This window comes from Sander lucioperca, chromosome 1 (genome assembly GCF_008315115.2).
Source record: "Sander lucioperca isolate FBNREF2018 chromosome 1, SLUC_FBN_1.2, whole genome shotgun sequence".
In the NCBI taxonomy this organism is placed as follows: domain Eukaryota; kingdom Metazoa; phylum Chordata; class Actinopteri; order Perciformes; family Percidae; genus Sander; species Sander lucioperca.
In genome coordinates, this window is record NC_050173.1 from 45085292 (window position 1) to 45106974 (window position 21683).

The 21683-nt window shown below is 40.6% G+C and overlaps 1 protein-coding gene across 1 annotated transcript in view; it reads left to right on the top strand.

The window, feature by feature from the left end:
* The first annotated feature begins 7742 nt into the window (after positions 1 to 7742).
* The window catches only part of sparc (secreted protein, acidic, cysteine-rich (osteonectin)), a 28317-nt gene continuing 14376 nt past the window's right edge, over positions 7743 to 21683 (top strand). Inside the window, exons 1-3 of the mRNA XM_031317122.2 lie at positions 7743 to 7920; positions 18838 to 18903; positions 19392 to 19445. Coding sequence (XP_031172982.1) covers positions 18847 to 18903; positions 19392 to 19445 — 111 coding nt within the window. The 5' untranslated portion in view covers positions 7743 to 7920; positions 18838 to 18846. The remainder of the gene's footprint in view (positions 7921 to 18837; positions 18904 to 19391; positions 19446 to 21683) is intronic.

Below are 21683 nucleotides of genomic sequence, written 5' to 3' on the forward strand. Positions count from 1 at the left end.
CTTTAGGACAAACTTTGTATTTATTGTGTCACTGATGGCAAAGCTCTCAGAATAAGCAAAGCTGTCCATTTCATTTTTCATTCTTCCAAAGATGTGTTTTTTGGTATTTAATGAGCATGAAAAAGTACCAAACTACTTGAACTTTTGATAACCCTGAACGTAATAAAAAGCTAAAAAATACCCGAATAATGTAATCATTTGCACATATTGCTGGTTATAAACTCAGGGTCCCTTAAGTCTCAAAGTTTAATGTCTCAATTGTCCTTTATTTCTGCAAGACATGCCATGTACCTCACCTAAAACTTAAAGTAAGTTATCATTTCTGAAAGAGCAGACTGAAAATCATTTAGTGGTTCACTTTGTTTAGTAGTTTTAATGTAATTTAATATTAAATGAAGGGGTTCTTTTTCCTAATAAATAAAGCAAATACGGTTGCTTCTGCCAGCTTCCTCAGTTCTTCTAAAAGTACTTTCTGTTCTGTAGGAAGTGAATGTGTTCAGTGTAATGAGACGCAGCAGAAATGAAGATCTGCCCTCCATCCATCCACACTTCGGAGTAAAAATAAGTTTTATGTTGTGTGTGCTGAGAGCTGAAAGCACTTTAACATTTTAGTGCTTTGCCTGTAGTCCCAGTCCTCTGCTGTGTTCAGGCAGGTGTGTGTGTGTGTGTGTGTGTGTGTGTGTGTGTGTGTGTGCGTGCGTGCGTGCGTGTGTGTGTGTGTGTGCATGTGCGTGTGTTTGTTTGTGAGAGAGAGATTTGTGAGAGCATGTTAAAACGCTAATATGCTGCAGGGATTTGTGTGTGTGCGCTTGTGTTCAGGCAGGCAGGTGTGTGTGTGTGTGTGTGTGTGTGTGTGTGTGTGTGTCTGATGTCAGTACACTGTGTCCGAGCTGCAGTTTACACGTCACCAGACTGTCTGCAGCTGCTGACGTCTGCTGCTTTGACTCAGTCCAGAGTTTCCTCCTCGGCTTCAACCCAGAAAACGTATCTTATCCCACACTGTCTGACAGTATCTTATATACGGTATTTTCCATCGGCTTCTTCCAGCTCTTCATTGAACCTACAGTATATGATGTTCAAACTGAGTGAAATATTCAACCCCTGCTGGGAATGTCGCCACAAACACCCAGTTGGTGTAATGTATGGGCATGATGGGGGAGGGGGGGGGTGGAATGTAACAAAGTGCATTTACTTAAGTACTGTACTTAAGTACAAATTTGAGGTACTTGTACTTTACTTAAGTCTTTTCTTGTCATGCCACTTTCTACTTCTACTCTGCTACATTTCAGAGAAATATTCTACTTTTTACTCCACTACATTCATCTGACAGCTTTAATTACTTAACACATTAAGATTTTTGCGCACAAAACACATGTAGTTTATAAAATACGACATTTTATTATAAATTAAACCACCCAACAATATAACGGCCTACAAGTCCAGCTGAAATGATTAGACCATTAAACATACAACAGTTTAGATCGTGTCCAGTTTCTAAAATGGGAGGATGTTTCTGCATTGACTGCTTTTACTTTTAATACTTTGAGTCCATTTTCCTGATGATACTTTCATACTTTTACTTAACATTTTCAATGCAGGACTTTTACCTGTAACAGAGTATTTTTGCAGTGTGGTATTAGTACCTTTACTTCAGTCAAGGATATAGATACTTCTTCCACCACTGGTTACAACCCACCCAATAATCCAAACTGGGCTTTTTTGTGTTCCTTTCTAAAGTTTTTGTCGCATTTTCAATGTTTTTGTTGCTTTTTTAGATTTTTTTTTCGAAGTTTTTGGTACCTTTTCCGGCATTTCTCGCTTTTTCCAAGTTTTTGTTCGACAATTTTTTCAATATTTTTAGATAAGTTCCACCAAAACAAGTTCTTTCCCAAGACTATTTTGCAGAGGCATGTCATTGTGTCCATGGCTTAGCGCCTCCCAAATCGATTGTGATTGGTTTAAAGAAATGCCAATAAACCAGAGCACATTTTTCTTCCATCCTGGAATGCTGTGTGGACTAGCCAGACCCTCCTCCGCAGTGCTGTGAAGTAGGGTCTGGCAATGCGAGACTACTATCTAGTAATCCATTTGTGCCATCATCTGATTGCATCTGAACAACACAATCAAACCACATTTTGTATCATCACCTGTGCAGATTTTGTCCAACCACTTATTTTTGCTGTCTTCACACTCCCCCTCCTGGATAATTATGTTTGCACTCACTGTGGCTGATTTCGGACACCTACTGTGGGCGACAGCTTGTCCTTTACAAATCCCTACAAACCTGGACTGAAATCCCAGCGGTCAGGCAGTGAGCTCATCTGCTGTCCTGTGTGTCGGTGTAATTACAGCCTGTAACCCTCCATCAGGGTTTTGTCTGTGTGGCGGCTCAGCCAGACTGTCTTTTGAGGAACGACTAAATCACAGACTTCCCTCGAACGCACCAACACTTTGCTCTGTCACGTTTTAGGCTTTCAGCTGCACGATGAATCCAGACTGAAGAACAAAGTGTATGGCAGGATAGTTAGATTCAATTCCTGGATCAGTAGTATTACAACCAAACAATACATCTTCTCTATTCTCGTGATCTTTACTGACGCCTAAAACTATCGGTAGTTTCAACCTTCGGTCACATTGACTAATTATGGTCGTCTTTCCTCGAACCCGTACTGTGTTTGGTGAACGTTTTGGTTACACTTTACTTGAAGGTATCTACATAAGAGTGACATGACACTGTCATGAACGTGTCATAAACATTATAAACAAGTCATAAACGTTTATGACATAACGCTTCTTTTAGTAAATGTCATTCGGTTTTTGTCATGACAAGTCATGGTTAGAGTTATGGTTATGGTAATGGTTATGGTTATGGTTAGGGTCAGAGTTAGGGTTAGGGTTCATGTGTCATCATGACTGTCATGACAGTGTCATGTGTTCATGACAGTCATGTCACTCTTATGTAGATACCTTCAAGTAAAGTGTTACTAAAGTTTTTTTAAAAATGTTATTGCACAATCATCTTGGTATCTAATTTAATTTCTATTTTAATTTCTATTGTGTCTGGTTTGTCTGGACATGGGAGGCGCTGCACAACAAACATTCAACAAATGTCATTTATACCTTTAAAGTATGTTCATATAAGCAAAAAATAACCTTAAAAAAACAGCTTCTGCTGTTATATGTCGAGGAGGAGGAGGAGGCCCAGTTTGACTGAAGGCAAAACACCTATCAAAGTGAACAGGCCCCCTCCCTGCCCCTCGGTGTACAGTGGTAATCATTTTTAAGAGCCAGTGTGGCTTTATAGAGGAAATAGCGCTTAAACAAAAGTAGCTTTGATGCTTGCTATGGGTTTGAATAATCTGAGTCCTCTGCTGCCTTCATCTTCTCCCTCCATATCGCTGCCACCTCTCTCTCTCATTTACACTGTAACACACACACACACACACACACACACACACACACATTCTGAGGGCTACGCTTTCCTGCTCTTTTTGCATACAGGTGAGCCTGGAGAGCAGGGAGGGAGAAAAGAAATGTAAAAGTTAAGAGATTTTGTCCAGCCACTTATTTTTGCTATCTTCACATTCCCCCTCCTGGATAATTATGTTTGCACTCACTGTGGCTGATTTCGGACACCTACTGTGGGCGACAGCTTGTCCTTTACAAATCCCTACAAACCTGGACTGAAATCCCAGCGGTCAGGCAGTGAGCTCATCTGCTGTCCTGTGTGCATCGCGCATTCAAAATATTGGGCAAAAGGCCAATGAGATCACATCATTGTTCCGTCCTGAGAGATCTGAACAGGTTGAGAATCTACAACTACATTGCAGTTTGGGTACAGATGGATGTACCTTGTATGTTTATATGCTTTATGTATTTTAATGTGGCAATGTTAAAGCTATAGTGCGTAGTTTCTGTCGCCCCCATGAGGAATTCTAAGTAATAACAACGACACTGTTGTTGCATCGACATGACGCAAGCTTTCCGTAATCACGCACGTGCCCCCACCCCTCCCCCACACAGTTGCTAGTAACCAAGGAGGACACGGAGGATTAAAAAAAACATGATGGACTCTTCAGAAGAGGTCATTATCTTCACTCTAGTTTCTGCATGCGAAAGTTGCCGGACGACAACAATTTCTAAACACAGCCATACTGAGAAATAGAGAAAAAGAGTGTTGTGTGGAGCTGATAGTCGTAATTAGCTTTGTATCAACTCAGGACATTCACTAATATAAAAAAAAAGTTACGCACTAAAGCTTCAATGATTGTTTAAAAAGCCCTTATAGGGACAGGTATTGGAAAGTAGTAATAGCTATGAATGCTGTGATGCTGTACATTGGTGATTTGTTGCACAAATGTCTATGTGGTAGCATCTGTCCCTATTCAAATAAACATGAAATGAGAAAAAAAATGAAATGAAAAGGAAAACAAAGAACTACGAGGAGCGTGGAGCATAGGGAACAGCGTTTCCTAACCTCTCTAGCCGAAAGTGGACCACGTGGGGTGCACTCTTATACTGGAAAAACACCAGGCCCAGGTGTCTTCTGACAACACCTACTGGTATCTCCAGCAGCCAAAAGAGGCAGGGACGTCGCAAGTGTATGATATGTGTGAGAGAAGTGTGTGTGACTGCATTGGTTTCGTAGTATTTCATAATGTTGCTCCTTTGGCCTGCGGTGTCTGTGAGCACATAAGTAATATTACATTATGATATTATGGTCTTTGAGATCTAAACGTGGTTAAACCTGCAGCGCTGCAGATGGATAATTTAGCAGCAATTGAGAAAACGTAATTGCAGCTCTTCACTTCATCATCTCTGTGAGACATGTTAACTCAAACACAGAGAGACAACTGCCACGTATACAGAGAGAGAGAGAGAGAGAGAGAGTGGAGGGGAGGGGTGAGGGAAAAAGACAGAAAATGGTGTGAGAGGGGGGAAATAAAAGAAGCAAGACAGAAAAAGAAGACAAACTGAGGAAAAAAGGGAGGACGGGTGAAAGAGAAGATGAATGTGGGAGGAGTAAAGAGAGAGTCTCACCGTATAATGACACCTCCTTCCCTCCTTCCACTCCCCCTCTTCTTCTCTCCATCATCGGCTGGACTGTGGCTTCCAGGCAGAATGGAAAACGCCACGTTGCATCGCAGCTTTTTTTTCTTATTTTTTCCTCCTCCCCTCCGTCCCGTTTCCAGCTGTTCACCACATCAGCTCTGCTCTGCACTGTGGGAACAGACAGAAGCAATCCACCAGCCAGAAAAAGAAACGGTGTCTGCGTAAAAGAGCGTGAGGAATGGATTTGGAGCTTGATTGCTTCTGTCTGTCTGTCTGTCTGTCTGTCTGTCAGAGGACGGCAGGTGTTGATTCATGAATCTGGGCCGTGATGAGGCAAATGTTCCACAGGCTGAACGTCTGCTGTGGACTCTCCAGAGGACTGAATGTTTTCACTGAGTTAAGCTTCAGATATTTAACATGTTAATGAGTAATGCAATGGAAATGCAAGACTTCATGCATCAGACACAGGAAATATATATAAAACATGCAAATTGCTTTATATTTGGGAGCACATGCTCTAGTCATCATAAGACAAATAACCACTAATATAATATGTACTAAATACCTGGAGCCTTTAAAGCATGCCCTGACACCTAAAAATGACATTCCCATACAACTAAACTGCATTCTCAATTACGTTTCGAGGGAAACATATTTGGTTACACTTTACTTGAAGGTATCTACATAAGAGTGACATGACACTGTCATGAACGTGTCATAAACATTATAAACAAGTCATAAACGTTTATGACATAACGCTTCTTTTAGTAAATGTCATTCGGTTTTGTCATGACAAGTTATGGTTAGGGGTGGAGTTAGGGTTAGGGTTCATGTCTCATGACTGTGTCATGATAGTGTCATGTGTTCATGACACTGTCATGTCACTCTTATGTAGATACCTTCAAGTAAAGTGTTACCACATATTTTCTCCTGGATTACACATAAGGTATTGCTAGTAAATATGTGGACCTTCAACGTGTTAACTCTGCTGAAGGAACTGTCCTCGACCAAGACACTGAATCCCTGACTAGCCCCATGCTGTCCTGTATCTCAGCTTGACCTTTGGCCTCTAATGCAAAGTAGAACAGATATTGTAACAGAGGGTGTGTCATTACGTCAAGAAGGTGAACATCAAAGACAGTTTAAGTTTTCTTAACTTTGACCCATGCACTGCTCTGTCCTACGAGTATATATTAATCTAGCCTGGCTAAACGGATGTACAGTGCTGGGATAAAGTGCGAGAGACACGCCGGGTGTCCCTCCCCTTCCTTCCTTTCCTCTATCTCTGCTATCTATTTTACAAGGACACAGTTACGGAATCCGGGGCGTTGCCCAGGACGGTTGAGATTGGTTTCTAGAAGTGGTTCCCAAAACATTTTGTCTGAGGTAGCCCCTGGAGATAGGTCTGGCAATGCCAAACTAATATTCACTCAATTTACACTCTTAAATCTTATGTTCACAGGAAACTTTTTTTTTCTTCCAATTTAGAAAGTTGTGTATAGCACAGAAATGTAAAGGTGTGGGGAACAGGGTGGTGAATGGCTGCACAAAGTGTCTGACTTTAATACTGCTGGCTGTCTTATGCCTCAAACCAGTGTTTATTTATTCAGTATTTAACCGAGACCGCAATCTTTTCCTAACATTAACCAAATTGTCTGGCTGCTTAAAGATAACCATAAATACCTTAATCGTGCTTTAGTTGGCACAAGTAGATATAGCAAAAAAAAAAAAAGAAATATGTTGAATATTTTGCAGATGTGTTTATGTCATGGTCTTGGTGTATTTTTGGTGTTGTTCTGTTTTAAAGTGCCCATATTATGAAAAAATCACATGTTCTGGGATTTGGGGTGTTATTTTGTGTCTCTGGAGCTTCCACACACATACAAACTTGGACAAAAACCCATCCATGCTGTTTTGAGTGAGATACTAGTTTCTGAATGTGTCCTGCCTTCAGTCTCCGGGTGAGCTGGTCCAAATCGGCAGGGCCATCTACGTCATTGGCCGAAACATTTGGTGTGTGCTAACCATTTTAGCTAATACCACATCAGCTAGCTGTTTCTCCAACTTCGGTCAGTACAAGGCAGGATTAGCCAGAAGACTTCTTCTAAACGAGGACGCACTTCCAACTTTGCGTTGAATACCTGCAGAACAGGGACATGTAAGTAGTTCTATACAATTTATTTTGTAGATTAGGGTGAACTCGTGTGTGTTGTAGCAGTGTTTTGCCATTGAGAACGAGGTGGCTAACCGCTAGCAGCGTTAGCTTCTAGCTAGTAGCCCAGTACCTAGCATGTGCGACTGCCAACAAAGATGGGATAGAAGTGAGATGCCTCACTCTGTAGCTAAAACAGAGAGCTTAACACTCAAGGTGAAACAATGTGCAGTATAACAAAAATATGGTGTTTTTTTGAAAATTAAACCATGTAAACCTATTCTGGTACAACCTCTAAATACAATTATGAACCTGAAAATGAGCATAATATGGGCGCTTTAAGTCAAATTATTTTTTTTAAATAAGTATATGCTATGACAGGCTTATCTTTAGTTCTACACATCTAACAGTCAGTTAAGATACTAAAAAAAAAGTTGAACTTGAAAACTTGAAAAAGTTTCCTTTTTTTTGCAGATTCCAGTTTGGTTTTGGAGAGAGTCAACATTAAGCACGTTAAGCTCCCACCTACCAGGGCAGGAAGCGAGAGAGAGGGTGTAATGGGAGGTTTGAGTGAAGGGAGGGAGGGGGGGTCTGGGTCCAAACTGGGACGTCCCACTGGAAATGTCTTCTGTGTGAACTGGTGGAGCTGTTAGATTGTCCTGGGCTCCGCACACAGCTGACTTCTCTTCTGTTATCCCTGCTCTGCCAAGTTAAAGGTAAGAGCTCTCACTATGCACGCCATCTCCGGACTCTGTTTATTATTTATCATGGGACACAGGCTCTGGAGCGACTTTAGCAATGTGTGACTGCTCTGTACAAGACTTATTATTTAACTCTTTCAGTCTGAAAGATTTGTAGGGGGGGAGAGAACAATCAAAGTTGGCAGGACATTCCTGGCAAATTTAGACTTAAGTTATCATAAACCTGCAACAAAACTACACTTTTGATTGATTGATTGATTCTTTATTTATAAAGGACAACACACATTAATCAACATTTCTGTAAATGTGCCAGTGTTAGCCAGCCGGCTAATTTTCAACTGTAGTCCTTTGTTGAGGTTGAAGTTTTCTTCTTAAGTTGAACTTACATACAGGCTGCCAGATTTGTGGTAGAGTCAAAGTTGAAACTTTCTGGCAAATTTAGGTCTTGGTTTTTGGTTATGTTGAGATCAAAGTTTTGCTTTTGAACTTTTTAACACGGAATATGTTGCCCTAAAATTGTAATTCACATTTCTCTGTTAGTTTCAATAAATCAAGACAAATATACAGGTTTTTTTTTCTGTCAGCCAGACAAAAGTGAATCAAGCAGCACAATATTTTCACATCAAAGTCGACCACACACAGTTGACCTGCTGTGATCTCAAAATCCAATCCATATGAAAATGCACACACTGGATAACCTGCAACAGATTGTCCAGCAACTGCCTGAATTGCTGTGTGGTCATTTCTCAACTGTCCACCCAGTTTTCCACAATTTAACTTTGAAACAACTGACATCTGGTTTACCGGGCAGCTGCTGTGGCATCAAACCTCAGTGAACAATCTCCTCTGTCATTACTGCCAAAACAGCTGCAAGGAAAACTGCTCCCTGCAGGTAAACACGCTGTGATTATGAGGTTTCATTCTCTGTGGAGGTATTGTGTGCCACATCGGCAATAGGAAGAGAAGGAGGAGGTGGGGGGGGAGGAGGGAGATGCAGACAAGAGGCTGATATGGTAAATGAAATGTTACATTTTTACAGTCTTTTTTGTGTTGTCGAATGCTAAGGGTTGTTTATCTACTGTCAAACAATGGATGCTTTGTGAAAGGATTCATTCACCGGCAGACTTTAGTTCAGATGGAGAAACTGCTGCAGTCTCTTTGTTTTTGAAGATTTTCCCAGTTTTGTAAATGCATTCTGAAGAGTTTATCGCTGTGAAAATAAAGTGACCGAACAACAAGAAAGAAATGAATCAAGAAAGAAAGAAAGAAGGGAGAGAAAAGAGGAGGAGGAGGAGGAATGGGGGTGGATGGGATTCCAACAAAGCCTGATAGAGCAATAGGAGCCTTTTTTCCGACAAATATCTCTCCTTCCCTCCCTCCCTGCCTGCCTGTCTCCCTCCCTTCGTCCCTGTGTGACTCCCCCTCCCTAATTACTCTCATGTAAAGGAATGCGGGTTGCCATGGCAATCGATTACCAGCTGTTTAAAGCGCTCTGTTGGTTCAGATGCCTTCAAGTGTCGGCGGACGTCTCTTAAGCTCACACACAGGGAGAGGGACTTGCAGAAAGAGGCTGAAATTCTTGCCCACTTTGAGCAAGCGTTTGGTTTTGGGGCTTTTCTTTCATGGTTTGTACTAGAGATGTTCTGATACCAGTATCGGAAAAGTCTCCGATACTGCCTATAATGCTGGTATCTGTATCGGAAAGTACTGGAGTCTATGCAGCGATCTGATACCACGTGATTAAGCCCCGAAGAAAATCTACTTTAAAGTAGTTTATTTATGTTCTTTTTTCTGACTGACTTTTTACTGGATAAAAAAAGTTCTATGGCATTCATTATTTGCATTTGTTCATGTTTCACAAGAAGTTTAACCTGAGCCAGGCCATACAACAAAGATAGCCATCATATCACATCTATACAGGGATTGTAATATACAGTTGTTAAACCATAATAAAATATGACACACTGGTATCGGATCAGTACTCGGTATTGGCTGATACGCAAGTTCAGGTATCTGAATTGGTATTGGGAAGCAAAAAAATGGTATCGAACTATCTCTACTTTGTACTTGGGCCAATAAGCTTTAGTTTAAAGAGAAATCTAAATCCTGAAGTATACAATGTGTCAACAGTTTTGTGTCTGGCCCTAAAGAAATGGTTTTCCCTGTTTGGCTGTGAAAGAACTTGACTGATCTACACAGAGCCTTGACCACAACACCCGTCCAACTTTTTTGGGATGAACTGGAATGAGTCAGACCTGATCCCACATCGGTGTTGGACCTCTAATGCTCTAGTGGCTGAATGGGGAAAAAAAATCATCGCAGCCAGGTACAAACATATGGTAGAAAGCCTGAAACCAGAAATGTACAAGAGCTTGGGTGTGCCGGTTTTTGGAAACTAGCTGTGTCTTTGTTTTAGTGTTTTGTATCGACTTGCCTCCTGTCGCTACGTCTCGGCCAGGTCGTCTTTGTAAATGAGAATTGGTTCTTACCTGATTTACAGTATCTGGTTGTATAAATACAAATCAATGTTCAATTAAAATAGCGATATAAAGACTGCTAAAGTCCTTCTCTACTCAAAAACAATTGGATTTTCTTCCTTCACTTGGATATTTAACCTTTACTGTGCAGAATTATGTATGTGCAAAGTTTGACACTAGTCACACAAGTCTGTTTTCACATTCATCTGCTGAAGGAATGTCTCTGTGCTCACCTTAAATGTGAGTTTTAACACGTGTACGTACAAGATGATTTTTATGACATCACAGCTAGCTTGGAAGCCAATCACGGTCCGATATAAAGCTGACACAAGCGTGATGTGGAAACCTGAAGCCTCCTAAGAAAGTTTCCAGCAGTTCAGCTAGAATTGGTATTTTCCCCATGTTGTTACACATATAAAGGAAATAATCTGCTGCTGACCCATTCAAATCCAAGACACCTTGTTTATGTACAGTGACATCCAGTGAAAATATTCTAGATGTTTCAGCACATTTGAAAACTAGAATTTGAAGTATATTTGTAATGCCTCCGACTCTCTTTTGCAAGTTGTTTGAGTCCAATCAGATGCTCTGAAAGCTCCATTCCTCTCCTCACCCCTCAGACCGAACTACACATTTAAAAGACTGTTTCAGAAAGACAAATGCTCTTGCCGTCTTTTGATTCTAAATTAAGCTCTTGTTTTCTGCGTTCGTCACACCTGTCGAGAAAGACCGAAGGACAAAGTGTCTGCATTAGTATGAGTGAGGTAGAGACGGAGCGTCTCTGGCTGCTCAATTGTTGAGGTGGCAGGTCTGGACCAATGTGGGAGGAGGAGGAAGAAGGGGAGGGGGGTTGTGGGTAGTGGCGTTGGAGCTGAGGAGGCTGGGAAATACTGGGCCAGCTTGGCAAATGTCTAGAAAAGCTCCAATCCCCTGACAGGAAGTAAGGATTCTGCAGCTGTCTAAATGCGACGTGGAGAAGAGGGATCTGGAGTTTATTGTCAGCAAGAAGGACAGGAAGATATAAAGAAAGGGACAAAGAAAGAACCAGATCATGAAGTGAAAGACTAGGAGTGGAAACATGACATAAGTTTAAAAAATAAATGAAAGAATTAAAAAGCCAGGAGAATAATAGAAATTGTGAGATGCCAGAGAAAATGACTCAGTGCTGTTGAGATGGAAAAAATCTCAGTGGCTTTAGGTTTTTGTCTGAGGGACATTACAACTCATGCAAACAGTTCTTCTATTTATTTCAAACCAACATAAAGACATCACTTCCTGTGTGGAACTGCAAAGTGAAGCTAATGGAAAATCATCACTGTTGATAGTGATGTAAGTGCAGCAAAAGTTACATTTATGTAACAGAGTTTTGGTTTATTGTTCATTTATTTATCTTTGAAGCCACATAACGTTGATGCCTAATCTGGCCTCTCCCAGTGTATATACAACAAAAAGACTGAGACAGGTTTCTGGAGATATCAAGTCATTCCAACCACAGACTTGCACCAATGAGACTTTGACTGATAGCATCTCAAAGCAAAGATTTTAGACTATCTTTTCAGAGAGGCAGAGGAGGTACGAAGACCGCAGCATCAAGGTGTACAAAAGCTGTGTTACAATGTTAACAGTGATAGCAACAATGTAAAAAGCCAGAAAGAGACGAGAGCAAAGTGCAATCAAAGCCAAATTAAAGTTTTAAGATTCAAATTTAAATTCAAAGGGACCCAAACTGTACAAAAATACAGTTTGTGGAAGATGTATTTGGCTTTTATTTTGGAAGAGATAATACAATAATCCTGGCCTTGAACCACAGCAGAAAACTCAGAGAGAAGACAACAACAAATATCATCACATCCGATGGAAACGGGCTCAGAGCAGAGTGTATCGCCTCAAGTGAAATTCAGTGGAAAGCAAGAAACAAGGTCTGTCCTGATGAAGGGACGGGGGAGGGGAGGGAGTCCAAGAGGTCAGGTTACATATATCCTGACTTCTCTTCTCCTTTTCCCATGAACGCTCGTCCACTCTCCTCTTCTTGATTGTGCTCTTTGTGGTCGCTCTGAAACTGCTCTTTGTCCAGGTAACATAAAGAGCCCCCCCACATACTTTGTCAGGTGTCTCATTGCCAGTTTAGGAGGTAGCTCGGTCAGACTGGGCTTGATATTTGAGCTAGAAAATAGCTGCTGCAGGCTGCTAAGGTCAACCTTTTAATTGACCAAGATTGTGGACTTTACCTCTGAAAAGTACTTATGGAAAAGACGAGAATCTGTCACTGGTGCTATAACTTTATAACAGTTTATAATTTCTGTGTGTTTTTTGACTGACTACAAAGAGCTTAGAAATAGATTAGAAAGGCTTTACTGCCAGACGCAGAGCACCTGCTTGACCTTTTACATTCTTGTTTGGTCCCAAAAAAAATCAGTCCACCGTGAAGACCAAATGGTGGAAGCCATAGTAGAAGAGTCTTCTTCCTCGTCTAGGATTTTCCAACTGACACACATTGTTTTGTATAAACACTGAACCACGGTCAAGTTTGAAAGAATAAACAAGTTCAATAGAAGCTGAGAAGTGACGACAGAAAGCAACAAATTCTTTCAAACGTGTTCGAATTGTATGTTATCGTACGAAAACTTATGCACAACAATTTGTACGATATCCTACGAAATTACGGCAACCGCCTGCTCTGATTTATTGGCATTTCTTTAAACCAATCAAAATCTTCATGGGCAACGCTAAGCGCTGCACGGAGCCCCGGTGCCTCTGGAAAATAGCCTCGGGAAGGAACTTGTTTTGGTGGAATGTGTACGTTCAAAGGTTGTTTTAGTCGTGCAACAGAAAACTAAACCATAGTCCTCATAAATCCACCGGAGTTTAGAAATACAACACAAAGGCTGGTAGGTTAGGTAATGAAAATCTGGTCCAAAAAAAAAGAACATACGGCGGAATTTCTGGCGGCAATGGGGCAATCCCGGGAGTGGAAGATTATGGATATAGACTAGGTTAAGTGCAACGTGAGGGTTGAAGTTGAGTTTAGCCAACAAAAGGTGTCATGCAGCACCAACATTTAAGCTTAGACACCAAAACGACTAGTTAAGATTAGAAAAAAAGAATGTGGTTTGGGTTAAAACACCAGCCCCCTTAAGTACTACTCCCGGGACACAAACACTCGTTTCTTGGGTGAAAGTCCCATTAACTGTTTTCAGAACACAAACTCTGGTCCCACGCTTGGAAGCCCTGTGTTTTAGGACCAAACCATCCACGCGGGACATTCTCCATATGCTGATCTTCTTATACAGCAGCAGTCAATGCGTGGAATACTTACAAATAAAAAAGTGCGTTACTTTTCGTAGCTTTATATGCATGAACATCATGCAGAAAGACACAAAGAAGCTGCAACCCTACTGGCACAGGATGACGATGGCCTTGTGAGTTTGACTCCGTCCCAGTGCATTACTTAAGATGATAACGGATACAGTAATAACTTTGGATGGTATTTCATTAACTACAGAGCTCAATACAGACAGAGGAAATCACTGTTTCTCCTCCGAGCCTCTACTGAATTTTTGCCTCTTCACAGTCCCTTTGCATGCCAGTGCTGTTTGTCTGCACTGTTTGCTGGCAGACGGACTGCTACAGGTTGTTTTTCCAGGCCTCTGAACCCGCCTGTTATGTCACAGATGGGAAGAAGAAAGAATTCCTCTAAATCTGCTCCCTTTTTAAGAGCATCTGAAGCAAAGGGAGATATTAGTGGGAAAGTGAGAGAGATGAATTAGAAGCAGGGCAGGTTGTTTTCCTCTATAGGGAGTTTACACTTGCTTACCTAACTAACCTCCCAAATTAAATACATTTGAAGAGAAAAAGGGCCCCTTTATGAGCCTGAAGTTTACCATTTAGCCTCTGCCCTGTTTGATTATGAGAGCAGCTTTCCAAATAAAATAATTTGTTTTGCTGTTACGTCAGTCTGTCTGGCCCAATGACTCTCTGACCAAACAGGAATATGTTAAAGCGGACATACGACAGGAACACCGCGTCCCTCCAAATCAAATACTGACCCCCGCACTTTTTTTTGCAGATGACACTCTTTATTTAAATATCCCCCTCTTTGCAATCTCATTAAATTCTCGCTCCCAGTCAGACATGCTACTTATGTGTGTGTCAGAAGTTCTTTTTTTACAAAACTCCCCGTCAGCATAACACCTTGTTTTTTTTTTTATTTTAAGATGAGTTTTTTCAAAAGTACAGAGACGTTTCCTTGTGTGCATGTTATTCGGAGGCGTCACTGTCTACGTCCTCTGCCAGGGTTTCTGTATTTTTCCGAGTCTCAGCCATTTGAGGGTGTGTTGCAGACATCTGTGGACCTTCACGAACAGTGGTCACCATTTTAAAAGTCCTGCCTTGACTCTGCATTTAGCACCGAACTATTTTGTACTTTCCTCCGACAGGTGGAACAAAACAATGCAACAATAATCGTGTTGCTTTTTAGTTTTCTTCTGCAGATATACTCATCTCTCTTGCTTAAACGGCCCTCAGAAGTAGCAGTTAAGGAGCATCTCTTGTTCTCCTACCATCACCTTTCTGCCAGTCCGGGACTCAAACCTTCTTCCTTTTTAGTCACAATCGTGTTATCCTCTAACTTCTAATGTAGCGACACCCACGTCTATACATCAAAACAGCTGTGCAGATCCGTGATGTGATTTATTGTCTAGATCGTTAACATAACTCCAAAATCCAAGTAAGTGTAACAACGGAACCTGTACGCTCAAAAAATAATAAAATTAGCAATTTTTTTCTGTTCTGATTATGACACAAAATGGTCAATTTGTGATTTTGACATAAAGACACATTCTATAATTTTAACAAGTTATTCAAACACTTGCTTTGTAACCACAAGATTAAATTAAATAATCCAAACTTAGCTTGTTTTATCACGAAACTGTGTGAAACAAATATAACACTGATTTTGTTACAGCCACGAGAAGTTTTTTCTCCAAACAGTGATACAATTTAAAAGTCTGGATTAAAAGAAAAACTTGTCGTGTTAATGTCAGACTCATGCATGATTTGTGTAAATTGGAGACATCTTCAAATGCTACCATGCAAGTCAGCATCACCCTGTAAGCAAAAAGGGCGTGGTTGCAGTTTTGAAGTGTTTGATTGGAGGACGTGGCTCTCCTTTCACGATCTGAAAAACGTGTACAAACTTGCTGTCGAGAAAGAATACTGCATCTGGAATACACATCAGTCATTTCTGAACACGCACTTTGACAGTTTTGAGGGTGACAACAGAAGAAAAATGGGCCTATGGGCAAACGATCAACAATACTTTGTTTTTTTCATTACATTCTTGGGTCACTTAAGGATTTGTCAAACCTGTCAACACCCTTCACATCTAGTTGACTGTATGCAAACTTTACCCTTTTCACTGCATCTGTCCAAACATGTTGCCCTATTCAGACGCTTTGTGTCAGGAAGTGCTTCTACGTTTTTTAGGACGCCCGGCAACCAGCCAAGCGAAGTGTTTCTCCAACCCCAAAATGTCACGTTCAGTTTCCCTCAAGGCGATGTTTTTAGAGCTGTGGCATTCATCCCCACTTCCCCCTGAGTCTGAGTTGATAATTGCTGCACATGTAAAAAGAACAAAGGGAACAACTTTCCAAAGTTTAATGTTCTATGAGAAGATTGGATGGCTTAGTTTTATTGATTTATTGTTGGTTTAAACCTGCTGCACTCTTAACCGAGGGGCAGGAATTCCACCTATTCTCAACCCTGTTATGTAAATCGTATTATCCCCCGCTGATCTCCTGCAGTGTTCAGTATATTGTACAAACTGTGTCGGCTCACCTCAGTGTTATTTCACTGCATGAGGAATTTCCTAGGACTTAACAGAAACAACAGATACGGTCTGTTGTTGTGAGGCAAACTCCAGTTCTTTTTGATATCAAGCCAAAGATAATGCAAACATCATAGAGGAAACAGGGTGAATTAAAAGACAGTACGAACTTTGATCTTTCAAAGTCGGCCTCCTGAGACACTTTAACATACCCCTACATGCCATACAGTACGTCCTTTAATCTTAGGAGGACAGAGATCGTTTCTGGATGTCTGGGTGAAACAGCTGACTTAATGGAGGTGGAGAGGGAGATAACGTATAGAAAAAGAGGAAGGAAGACCAAGCAATGTCATGCTCCATTACCGAATGAAGAAGCCCTTATTTAGTCCTTCAGACAAGACATGATGAGGGAAGAGAAGCAGGGATGGAGAAAGGGTTCCGTGTCCCCGACAGTGGATGTTCAGACAATCAGATGGAGAGGAGAGCAAGAGAAGATAGACAGATAGGGGGCTCGTCTCACAGGAAATTTGTAAAATTCTTATGTATTAATATTAAAAAGTCATGTTTTCCATGAGATTAGATGGAAAAAGGGCTGTGAGAGTGTGTAAACTTGAGAAAGATTTACACAGAAAGAAGTTTTTTGTGTAAAAGAAAGCACAAATCTCGCTCTTATTCTTAATAATAACCCCCCCAAAAAATGTTTAGACTAAATATATATCTGACAACTTTGTTTAGGACTGTTAACAAAAAATGTTTGTTTAAAAACAGATTGTCTTCAGATTTTTTAAACTCTCAAATTATGATGTTGGTATCGGCCTTACAAATATACAATGCTGGTCGGGCTACTTGGTAGTAATAACATAAAAAACAGGCTTTGTGTCGCCAATGATATGAAAAATTTGTGCTCTTTCTGAGAACATGTACAGTATGAGGTGGAGTCACTGTTATTGAAGTGACAATATGTTGCTCACATATAGATGCTTTTTTTTCTTACTATTGCTGTGATTTTGTAGCGCAGGAAAAATCTGATATTTCAAGCTTGTGGGTGGAGGCTTTCATCCAAATCACAGATGACCCAGGTGGGAGTTGAACCTTCCTCCACCCATTCAACTACCCAAATTCACACATCACGGTTAGATTCTTACATATCCGTCATAGGTTTACAAATGTAAATATGTGTTTAGCAAAGCTGTATGGAAAGTCATTTTTTTCCAAATAGGAGCCTGGTGGAAATATGAGGAGTTAAAGTATGTTGCATTAGGCTGTGAAAGTGCGTATAAAGAGAGGAGCCTGTTTCCATCCAACAGCAGGAAGAGAAGTTAACCCAGCCTGTTCCAGTCGTGTTTCTGAAGCCTAATTTAGTGCAATCAGCTTCTGTGCTCGCTTGGATTTATGCTCTAGAATGAGAGAAAATACCCACAAACAGCCAGAGGCAATTTCAACACGACCTGCCAGTAAACAAAGCGGACACTGAGGGTTTTCTTTGGGAAACTGGAGAGCTTCCATTAGTCTGTTAGAGTTGTGTTACATGTTGTGTCCAGATGCTTTTGTTGTTTTTAGACTGCAGGGCTTCATGAGCATAGGGATGGTTATTGTTCATACTTTATTCAGATTCAGATTCTTTTTATTGATCCTGGTTCTTATCAAACCACTAATTCTCTTTTTATTTAAAGCTATATTGCGTATAGTTTCTATCTCCCCCATGAGGAATTCAAAGTAATGACAACAAAACTGTTGGCGCGTCCACGTGATACAGCCTTACGTGATGCATTACATTAATATCAAAAAGTTACTAAGGCTTTAAGTGAATAAAGAAACTTAAGTATATAGAAAGTGTAAAAATGTGTGTATTTTCAGTAGTTCGGGCTGTCAAGTAGTTAGGCATTTTGTGATCCTTCTTGGTAATTCAAGAATTATCTGAATTTTTTCGGAGTTGCCATGAACAAGTTAAATATTGTCTGTTTTATGCTTGCTTTTAAATCTTAGCATTTGCTGATTTTCGGTCATTGTGACTAGAAGGGGAGATTACAAAACTACTACATTATTATACTGTGCAATACTATTACTACTTCAAAGAAGAGGGCAAGTTACAAAGTGCATAACAAAAGAAAGTTAATTGGAAAAACATTTAAAGACAGACTTGTTTTGATACATGTGCACTGTATTAATGCTAGAGAGCATTTTCCAGAAATCGATAAGCAGAATTGAAAAGCAAGTTTATATATGAATAAGTGATTCTTATGAATTTGGAAACCGTTTTGATTCAGAATAGGTTTTTCGATTCTCAAGTTGTGCTCTAAAAGGAGGCATTATTTAAGAGGTGTTCCTCAGGGAACCCTCTGAGGACCCCCTGTGGGTGTAAAAATTCCAATTTTCCCTTTAGATACATTAAGGTTGTGTTTCATTTAGGGACAACATTTCTTTTTTTTCAGATTGGGTAAAAGGTACCACACCTAAAGGATTTTGAATAGTGATGTTTCAGAGTTGAAAAATTACAACAAAGCAAACATAAAACTAGGTATAAGTTTATGAGGCTATGCTTTATAATAGCGTTTTGTTGTGTGAACGTGACTATGAAAAGATTAAAGAAAATAAAAATGGGTTCACTTGTCTCTGTGTTTGTCTCCACAGACTTTGAAGATGAGGGTGTGGATCATCTTCCTCCTGTGCCTGGCTGGCCACGCCATGGCTGCTCCTGTAAGTTATGCTGTGTGTGTGTGTGTGTGTGTGTGTGTGTGTGTGTGTGTGGTTTGCTTTTGTCTTTATGAGCATGTTCCTCTCTTTGTGTGTTTTCCTGAGTGTGTCTCCTCCTTTCTCCTTTCCTGTGTGATTATCAATTCACGTGTGAGTTTCCATGTATGCCTATGTGTTTTCCTATCCAAGTGCAGTATTGTGCAGATCTACTTGTGTGTGTGTGTGTGTGTGTGTGTGTGTGTGTGTGTGTGTGTGTGTGTGTGTGTGTGTGTGTGTGTGTGTGTGTGTGTGTGTGTGTGTGTGTGTGTGTGTGTGTGTGCATTGATATTCTGTTCATGTGAATGATAATTGTGTTTGTGCAATTGTGTGTGAGATCATTGTCTGCTTCTGACTTCCTTCTCTCAAGTGTTTTTTTCTATGAGCATCCACAAGTGTGTGTTCATGTGCACGAGTTATAATGTTTAATGTGTGTGTGTGTGTGTGTGTCCCAGACTGAGGAGGAGCCCGTCGTGGAAGAGCTAGTTACCGAGGAGCCAGTTGTTGAGGTCAGTCCAGATGTTTTGTTTCCTGTTTCCATCCTGTTTGAGAGTACACCAGTCGTGTTTTCTTTTCTCCTTAAAAGCCGATTTATGCAAACTAAAGTTAAATAATTAATATCTGAATCAACCTCAGTCAAAGTATTGCAAGAGCGTAGATCTCTGATGCAGGTTATGGTGGACTGACACATATGAAAAACATATTTTTACAAAAAGATAGGTACTGGAGCTAATTACAGATTCACCAGATGTTTCTTTTTATTCTTTTGTCACTCGTCCAACATTTTGTGGCTGGCCTCCGGGAGCAGAATCTGAACTATTTCAGCGTTCTGATACAATAGATTCACCTTAGTGGTTTTCTTAGATGTGTACACACAGTTTTCCTGTGCAACAACATTTTAGATGAGCTCACTTTCAATCTAACCTCCAAATAAAGTAGATAATCTGGATAAAGCGTTGTCTTGTTTACAACCTGCTTGTGTTTCTTACCCTGTGGATATCATTGTGTTCCCAGAACTCAGCTGTTACTCTGGGGTGTACAATGTTATCATAGTTGATAGAAATAATGGCCAACTTGTAATAAACCGGAATAAAACTTGAGACACTCAGTCGTTTATGCTGTCGTTACACTGATTGTTCTGGGAAAAATACATCTGAGTTTGATTTGGCATCCGTGATGTGTTCCTGAGCCTTGCAGCTGCTCAGAGAGAAGATCTCATCTGTGATGGAGCTTTGGAAGTTTCCATACTTCAGCCGCAGAATCATTGAAAACTAAAGTAGTGGAAATTAAACTGTGCAAGAACAAAAATCATGTCTTTATTGGACTTTGAAAATCAATGTATTCTGATTCTGCTAACAGAGGCCAATAGAAATTTGTTACATTTCAAGTAGTCTATATCCACGACGTTGCCCTTCCGGGATTGCTCCAGTGCCGCCGGAAATTCCGCCGGATGCATGTATTTTCGCTGAATTCCGCTTCCTTTTTTGTTAAAATTTTAAACTCCAGTGGATTTATGAGGACTATGGTTAACTGCTCCTCAGATCTCTGCAGGGTAAATCCAGACAGCTAGCTAGACTATCTGTCCAATCTGAGTTTCTCTCGCACGACTATTTTGCAACGGCTCAATGTGGCGCTTAGCACCGGCCATGACGATTGTGATTGGTTTAAAGAAATGCCAATAAACCAGAGCATGTTTTTCTCCCATCCCATAATGCTGTGTGGACTAGCCAGACCCTACTCTGCTCTGCTCTGCAGCGTGTGGATGGTCTGGCAAAGCGGGACTACATTTTAAGGGACATTATGCCGCCATGTTTGAAGGCATACCTTTTTGACTTGTGGATCCTTAAAATGAAGCGTTGTCTACTTTTAAACCCTCATAAGAGTTACTTTATTGTTCTCAGATTGTTTTAGTTGACTAGTGTTGCCCGAAGAGGTGAAAGTCTTCAGTATTTCTATCTCAAATATTTCTTCAGACTCATATTAAGGACCAAATTTCCAGAAAAAATACATCTGAAAGGTTCTAAAATTTAGCAAAGATGCATCTGTAAGAAGAGTAAGATGTTCTGTTTTGCAGCTGACTTGGAAGTTCCTGATCTCTGTTTGTTCCACCAGGATGTAATGTGTTAAATCCTAGATCTGGATATTTACCAAAATCTAATCAATCTGTTCACCAAATCCCAAATTGTTACCTCAGAGGCTTTTGACAAATCTTTCCAACAAACAGAGGGATAAAAAGATGAAATCCTTCCTGCCCACTCCATGATTTTGCCTCTTTAGGCAAGACAAAAAATGGTTTGAAAAAGAGACTCACAGTTAACTTTTCTAAACAGGGCACAATGTCCGCCAATAGCCTGTTGCAAACGATACTAAACTACCAGAATATAGCTGTACAAAAGTGTCCAGAGTGAGCCTTCATGTGAACGTTTCCTACTCCAGAGGTCCAGCGGGACCAGAGATCCCACAGCTGTTAATTTTAGCTGGTCAGGAAGCCATTACGTTCTTCATGGCTTCACCACATGTGGACCCAGCTGCTTGTTATTGTTGAATATTATGGTCTCGCTGCTCCCAGACTCTGTTTGGCCATCAGGGAGGAACCTTCTTTAGTGGTGACGTTTAAACTTTTTCTGAGGAAAACCAGGGATATTTAAGCGGTTTGCTTTAAGTGGACGTCGAGCAGAAATAGACCTGCAGACTGATGCAGGAAGAAGTCACTGCGAGACCAAATTCAAAGGGACACAAGTTTAAAA